We start from the raw sequence: 8,380 nt of genomic DNA, 5'->3' as shown, positions 1-8,380 counted from the left end.
CAAGGGGAGAGGAGAGAGTGAGAGGAGAGAGGAGAGGGAGAGAGAGAGGGAGAGAGAAGAGAGAGAGAGAGAGAGAGAGAGAGAGAGAGAGAGAGGAAGAGAGAGAGAGAGAGAGAGAGAGAGCTACCGAGACTTCTCCGCACAAAACCCCAATACCTATTCACATCCCCGAGAATACATCCCACAGCATGATGCGCCACCACCATTGCTTCACTTGAGCGTTTTTGTCCTTGAGAATGGGCAAAATCCCAATGCTAGATAGTGCCAAGCTATAGAACAAGCCCAAGAAGACTTGCAGCTGTAATCCTGCAAAAGGTGTCTCTTCAAAGCTATTGATTTGGGGGGTGAAATGTATGCACGCTCAAGTGTTGTTCACATTAAAAAATATTTTGCAACTTGTAGGCAGTCGTTGTTGTAACAATGATACAAACCCCCAAAAATATATTTTAATTCCAGTTGTAAGGAAACAAAATAGGAAAAATGAGAAGGGGAGCTGAATACTTTCGCAAGCCACTGTGTTAGGAAAGATGTGCCTAATGTTGCACACTCAGTGTATGTTTTGCATTTCCAAGAATCGGATCATCACAATAAGTTGCCAATTAGTCTAAAATATAGCATTATAGGAACCTGTTTCAAATTATCACTTTTATCTTGTTCTCTGTTGGTGAAAAAAATAATTTGATTTCTCTTGGTTTAAAAATTATTTGGTTTCTCTGTGGACGGGTAAGATATTGTTTTCTCTGCTCGGTGTAATGATCTTGTTTCTCTTTGTGTAAGGATCCGGTTTCTCTTAAGTATAATGCTAACTTAGTTCTCTATTGTCCTGCGGTGTAAGATCTTTAGTTTATCTGTAGTGTTAAGTATCTTGCGTTTCTTTGTCCGGTATAATGACTTTCTTGGTTTGCTCTGCCGGTGTAAGATCTTGGTTTATCTCAGCTCGTAAGGATCTTGGTTCTCTCTGTGGGATAATCGATCTTGGTTTATCTGTGTAATAATGATCTTTGGTTTCTCCTGTGGTTGTAAGATCGTAATTCTATCTGTAGTGTAATATCTGTTTCTTTCTATAGTATAATGATCTAGGTTTCTCTGTTTTTTTTTTTTCTTTCTACGGTGTAAGACTCTTGTGTTCTCTGTAGTGTAAGGATTCTTGGTTTCTCTGTGGATAATGATCTTAGTTTATTGTAGTGAAGGATCTTGGTTTCTCTTATGTATAATTGATGTGTTTCTCTGCCGGTTTATCTGTAGTGTAAGAATCTCGGTTTCTTTCGTATATGATTTGATTTTATCGAGTTAAGGATCTTGGTTTCTCTGCGGTAAGGATTTATTGGTTTCTCTGTGGTGTAATGTCTCTGTTTCTCTGTGTATAAGGATCTTGGTTTCTCTGCAGTATCAAGGATATTGGTTCTCTGTGTGGTATAAGGATATGTTTCTCTGCGGTGTAATGATATTGGTTCTCTGGGGTGTAATGATCTTGTTTCTCTTGCGGCCCGGTTAAGGATCTTGGTTTCTCTGCGTTATAAGGATCTTGTTTTCTGTCCAGTTGTAATGCATCTTGGTTTCTCTTGGTATAAATCTGGTTTATGATCCGGTTGTATGATCTTGGTTTTCTGCCGGTGTTTCAAAGCAGTATTGTTTCTCTGTGGTGTAATGATCTTGGAGTTGTTGCTTGTTTTTGCCAAACACTTTTACCATTTCTTGAGAGGTATGTAAATAAGCAAATCTAACTCCTTAGACAACTGTATGTCTCCGGGGCTTGGGGTGGCTGGTTACAGTGGAACGGAATTGAGGAGGTGGGGTTTTTGGAGGGGATGAGGTGAGGGAGACACTGGGTGAAGGAATGATGAGGAGACGGGGTGGATTGTGAGACTAGGAGGATGAACAGGCTCTGTTGTTATGCCTTTCTGGGAATGGGCCCCCCTGGTACTGGAGTTGACCTCTCACACTGGAATCTCTCGCTCTCTCTCCCACCCAATTCAATTTATGGGGCTTTATTGGCATGTGAAACATATGTTTRCATTGCCAAAGCAAGTGAAATAGATAATAAACAAAAGTGAAATAAACAATAAAAAAGGAACAGTAAACATTACACTCACAAAAGTTCCAAAAGAAGAAATACATTTCAAATGTCATATCTCTCTCTCTCTCTCTCTCTCTCTCTCTCTGACAGTTCGGCATATCAATTTCTACCTCTCCCCTCCTTCCCTTCCCTCTCCACCTCCCCCCTCCCTCCCCACGACCTCCGTCCTTCCCTCTCACCTTCACCTCTGTCCTTTCCTCTCCACCTCTCTGTCACTCCTCCATACCCTTCCCTCTCCCTACCCTACCCTTCTCTCATTCCTTCTCCACCTTTCCCTCCTTCCCTTCCCTCTCCACTTCTCCCTCATTCCCTTCCCCTCCCTTCTTCCCTCTCTACCTCTCCCTCCATCTCCCCTTGTGTGGTTCTCTCCCTTTTCCTCTAATTCCTGTCCTCTACCTCTCTCCACACAGTGCACCTTGACATACAGACTGAAATGGGGAACAGCTCTGAAGCACACACACACTGCTGACCTGTGACATGCCTCCTGACCATGTGTCCAAGGCCAACAAAGCAGGCTGTATTGAAAGTGACTATACTTTTGTGTGTGGGTGTCTGTTTTGGACCTGCATGCTGCATAAACCTTGTTTCAAATCTCTCAATTCAATTCAAGGGCTTTATTGGCATGGGAAACATATGTTTTCTCTCTCTCTCTCTCTCTCTCTCTCTCTCTCTAGTATCTTCTGAGCTTACCATAATTAGGTGTAAAATCCACACAGAGCTGTCATTTACACCTACTAGAACCAGTCTTCTCTGACATTGTACAAGCCATGAGATCATGTTGTCATAGATACGGTATGGATGTTCAAAACACCATGCACAATATAGCTGCCTGAAAAGGATCAAATGATAGCTTTCTGAAACTCATATAAAGGCTTTTTGAATATTGACAAATTGCAAATAAGTACAAAATTAGATTTCAACACCTGTTGTTCATTTAATTTGGCTACCTAGTTAGTTTTTACACCAATGTGCACACTGTCCACAAAATGAGGTGGAGACTGAGCTGCACTTCCTGATCTCCTGCCAAATCTATGACCATATTAGAGACACATATTTCCCTCAGATCACACAGTCTCACAAAGAATTCGAAAACAAATCCAATTTTGATAAACTTCCATATCTATTGGGTGAAATACCACAGTGTGCCATCACAGCAGCAATATTTGTGACCCGTTGCCACAAGAAAAGGGCAACCAGGGATGAACAAACACCATTGTAAATACAACCCATATTTGTTTATTTATTTTCTCTTTTGTACTTATTATTACAACACTGTATATAGCCATAATATGACATTTGAAATGTCTTTATTCTTTTGAAACTTTTGTGAGTGTAATGTTTACTGTTCATTTCTGAATGTTTATTTCACTTTTGTTTATTATCTATTTCGATTGCTTTGGCAATGTAAACATGTGTTTCCCATGCCAATAAAGCCCCTTTGAAATGAATTGAGCAGAAGAAGAAGAGAGAGGTCTAATTGTGGTTGTACAGAGGTTTGTAAACAGGCTTTGCCAAACAGACAGAACGTGTCAACACAGTCAAAAATATGTGTAAGACCACCAGGCAAATGTTTGAGCAAGCCAATGTTTATTGGACATCGCCTCTGAAGCTTTGTGACAGAGCCAATAGATAGTTTACCAAGGCCTGCATTTCAAAGCTTTGACTTCTACACCAATCACCACATGAATGAAACAGGCAGGGTATAGTAGACCTAGACTTGAACATCCTCTAGCACTGAAGACAACATTCTCTTTTTGTTGGATAATGTTATATCACAAACAAATGATATGGTAGGCCAGGCCTATTTCTTATCATGTTAATAGACCTACTGAGTAATATACATCTAAATACAGTATTGAGGACCAATAGCCTAACTGCATCATATAATATAGAATATAATAAAATGACCTTAGGCTATCTTTTCTACAGGGACTATGAGCAATACATGCTCAATCTCAATGTTGCTCTTCAAGTGTCCAATGCAATAAGCTTTTTTTTTTTTAAGTATAAATTCTTCAGGAACATGGCAAGAAAAAAAGGCTGACCCGAAGACAGGATCAGATCACATGTCATTGACATTTTCTCAGGCTTTTATTTTCATTATCTTACACATTTTCTCTCTCGAAGCTGCTAAGTGCTGTGTAAACAAAGCATTTCCCAAAGAGTCCCTAGAAATTCTGGTGAATGGGGACTCAAGTCCATACTTAACAATACTTAAACCCACTATGAGGTTAGATAATTTTCTCATTAAATAAAATCCTAATTTATTGTGCGCCAAGATGGCAATGGGCATTCCATTTTTTATTGTTGCACCGGCAGCATGTTTTCTCAGACATGTCAATAAAAKAAACACATTAAAACAACTATAAATAGTGACGTTAGAATAATCATTCGTGTACATACCTACTGCTTTGATGACAAACCCTTTGGGTGACCTCAGCGCTCGGCGCATCCAAGCTTCCCTCAGCACCTCTAGGTTGTTGGCATTCCCATGGACGAACAACACCAAATTCTCCATCCATCCTTGAAAGTAAACTTCAGCTATAGCTTTCACAAGTCTTTTATTCCAAAAACTGCGCAGATTTTGCGCTTTAAAATCGGCAAAAATCTCCTGCCCGCTTGCAGCCTTGTATTTCTCTCCACCCGTGGCTCTCGAGCTCTCCTCGTCCTTGCCGAAGACCAGCGCGAGGGAGGCGGTCGACAGTTGGACGACCCGTTGTTGTGACATTTTCGTTATGTCGGATTTGCGCGATTCCAGGTGAGAAATATCATGCTACAGACACTATCAAAAATTGAAGCTCTTCTTCCAACTCGTAAAGTGATGCTATTCCCCCATACTCTCATTGGAACGCTAGAATTTGTAAAACATTCCGACAGTGGCTGTGAGCTGTGCCTGTAATTTAGCAGAGCGCAGACTGGGAGAGTTTCTCCTGCTTCCAAGGTAACCAGTGGTGACACTGGCAGAGGAGGCGGAGGGATGCTGATAATCAGCTAGTTGTGACAGGGCCAGTGGCGACCCGTCATTCAAGGCAGGCCCCACATATTTAGCATTAATATTTTGGCATTAATAGGTGTCACATATCAGTTTGCAAACAATGTAAAAAAGATATATATATCACTGARTTAATAAAGCCGCATACAAACATGGTCTCTTTTTTGTTTTCTTGAGTAAGGCAGCTCCAAAATGCAGGTGTTTCAGTCTAGCTCAGTGCTTTCTGTGGTCGTAGGGCAAGCCAGCAGAAAATACGGAGCGTTGCGCTGTGATTGGCTCAGTGTTCTGTCACTCATGGGGACACTACGTCACCGCCAAGTCTACGGGTAGAGCTAGAAAATTCTAGACCCTTGGTTGCTGCCATAGAGTTACATTAGAAGTGCCCATCCAAGAAGGCTCAAGGTCACTGTCCACAGATAAAATGACTTCAAATCACATATCTACAGTAGCTTTGATTGGACATCATACTTTCAAAATCTTAGCTAGCAGTCATCATCATGAATCATGTGGACAATATACTGGCAAATCCTTTTTAATCCTTGTCATATGAAGATAAATAATGAAGAGAAATTATAGATAAAACGTATCGGTGCTCATCGGCCATTGGACATAAACATTACATAACAAGTTAGAAATCGCAAATTCAACAATGAGTGGTTTGGAAGGAATCAGTGACAGTGGCTAACTGCAAGCAAAGCAATCACTAGCCTGCTATATAGTGGAGTGGCTGTGTGGTCCCAACTYTGGGATTAAGGGGCTATTTTCCAAGTTTAAAATTATAAACATTCAACATTGGCCATGCTGTCAATGAAGCATGATTTGTGCCGTGCTCAAAACATCTTAACTCGGAACTGCAAAATCTGACTTCAGTGAGATCAAGACAACTGGGACGTTTTGAACGGTCATCCAACTCGAAATTGTAAATTCGGCCTCTTTCTAGAGCTACGACCTGAAGATCAATGACGTCATCATGATTCAACCGTTTTTTTCTGAGTTCCCAGTTGTTTTGAAAGCACCATAAATCCAAAGAATGCCAGACTATGATGACAAAATTTGGCCACGAAGTACCGCGGGGCCAACTTCCTGTTCAAGTGAGCACAGCACAACAAGGTGAGTCCAAAMATGTATGCATAAATTATGTAATATGCCAGGGAGATATGTATACCATAGCTAAGAAAGTAATACTAAGTGTATGTTGTGTAAGCTGTTAGTAGCCCATGTGCGTCACCCTAATAATATTGTCTATTTACCCCTCTTAATATGGCCTACTGTTCTGACTTGGTGGTGCACATGAAGCCTAGAGAAATGTAATTATCGAATATTGTAAGAGCTTTCATTGTCTGCTTATATGCCCCCTTTATTTATCCTAAAGTTCTGACTTGTGTACAGGGAGAACACTGTAAGAACGGCCCATGTTCTGAATTCTGTCGCTGTACATTTCAAAAGTGCTGAACAAATAGATATATTGACTACGTCCGTCCTAGCTTGCTCATTAATGTCTTAATCGAAATTACAGATTTCCTCTTATCCGCCGGTCGGCCCCTTATGCCATAGTKTGTACATCTCAATTGTCAGTAGAAACCACATTAGTTTAAGCAAGTCAGCCATATCAGCTATGTTTTTTTAAAAGGCAGTAAATGACGCTGAATGAAGTGTTTCGCTGCAGGACAAGGCTCCGCTGATAGCCAGCTGTAGCAGTGGTAAGATGTTGGGACTCTGCTGTTGGGACAGCTTTATGTAGGCCCTRACAGTTTGTCACCGTTATAGTGCAATTCATGTATTGTTTAGTGCTGTGGCATGCATCCCACTTTTTATTTTTTCCCCACCAAGATGTACATGCTAAAATCGCCAATGGACAGGGACAATAAAAWGAGTCTCAGGTTGGCTATTGAATAGGCCCTTGCTATCCAGGATCCTTGGGAGTTGGGACATCCCTACCTCATTGAAGTTAAAATGGTTAAAGTAAGGGTTAGGGTAGGGTTTAGGGGCAAGGACGTCCCAAGGATTGACTATATCACTATCCCTATTGAATAGCCATTCAACTGGAACCTGACAGACAGTTGTGAATCTCAACTGTTACCTATAGGCCTAATACGGTCACATTGCCATTCAAGCATAACAATGTGCGTATAATGCGTGGCTATTCTTATATGCCAACAGCACTCAAACCCAATTAAACTTGCCATGTTGTATATAATAAACCATTTAATTATTTAACACGTATTACATAATAACACATGTAGACTATGTCTATTTAAATAGGGCTGGTATCAAAATTATATTCTGGATGACATTGAAATACACATGGGCCAAGCAAGGGGCTTTTCTGAAGTCAATATCCAACAGTTTTTAGTTGGTATGTAGAAATTAGACAGGCCTAGCCATTTCATTTTGTAGGCTCCATAATGATATCGTGAAAGACTTTATGCAAGAAAAAATATGTGCAAATGCCCTTGCTCACAGAAAACACAAGACAGATATTGTTTGTTCAGTATACATCAGTAGTAGCAGGTTAGGGTTTGGAATCAGACCAGCTACAAGGTTCCTGTTCAAGGTTTTTCTTATAAATGCTTCMTACGTCAGAAAAGCACACGGGATAGCTCATAGAGCCAGGTTTGAAAGCAACTTTTGTTGAGGGCTAGGTCTTTTAAATGAGGGCACCTCTTTCCTCTCTCACTAGACTGCGTTGCTCTGGGTTACTTCTTYGAATAGCCAAATAACTTGATGCCAATAAGAACATTTTAGCAAAAGGGTGCCATAGGTCTCTAGTTGTGGTACATGGAATTGACATGCAATGCCACAGGAAAAACATACACTCGAACACTGGCTTGAAAGAAGGTTTGGTAACCAGTAACAACTGCCCTTTATAGATAGGTAGCTACAACGAGAACCATTCCCTCCCATATGCTTTTACTACAGACACCTCATTACACCAGGCTTTTCTCCAGCCTTAACAGTCAGAGCCACAGACAGACAGACAGACAGACAGACAGCTCATATATCATAGTCTCAGAGAGCCCCTCAGGTCTATAGTTTCAGGGGCACTCAGAGCCCTGTACAAGTCGAGGGGCCACCCTGACTCCTTGTGGTATTAAGCCCAGTGCTTGAACAGGATATTGCGTTTCCTCTGTACATGAAAATAATACATCACCCAGACTACATGATGAATCATGTGCTGTGTTTAACCGGTGGTGGAGGAAGGGGAGAGGGGAGGGGAGAGAAGAGGGGAAGTCTGTTATTCACTTGGTATTGACATGGTTAGATGTAATTACAAAGTAATTACCTAATGAGAAGGGGAGGGGTCTGTTATT

At 41.1% G+C, this 8,380-nt stretch overlaps 1 protein-coding gene across 1 annotated transcript in view; it reads right to left on the bottom strand.

Moving 5' to 3' along the window:
* The window catches only part of LOC111951937 (storkhead-box protein 1-like), a 71,648-nt gene extending 66,625 nt beyond the window's left edge, over positions 1–5,023 (bottom strand). The window contains exon 1 of the mRNA XM_023970303.1: positions 4,481–5,023. Within this exon, the coding sequence (XP_023826071.1) occupies positions 4,481–4,805 (325 nt within the window). The 5' untranslated portion in view covers positions 4,806–5,023. The remainder of the gene's footprint in view (positions 1–4,480) is intronic.
* Positions 5,024–8,380: the final 3,357 nt, after the last annotated feature.

This window comes from Salvelinus sp. IW2-2015, linkage group LG25 (genome assembly GCF_002910315.2).
Source record: "Salvelinus sp. IW2-2015 linkage group LG25, ASM291031v2, whole genome shotgun sequence".
NCBI classification, from domain to species: domain Eukaryota; kingdom Metazoa; phylum Chordata; class Actinopteri; order Salmoniformes; family Salmonidae; genus Salvelinus; species Salvelinus sp. IW2-2015.
The sequence above is the reverse complement of the archived record's forward strand: the minus strand, read 5'-3'. Positions and strand labels throughout refer to the sequence as shown.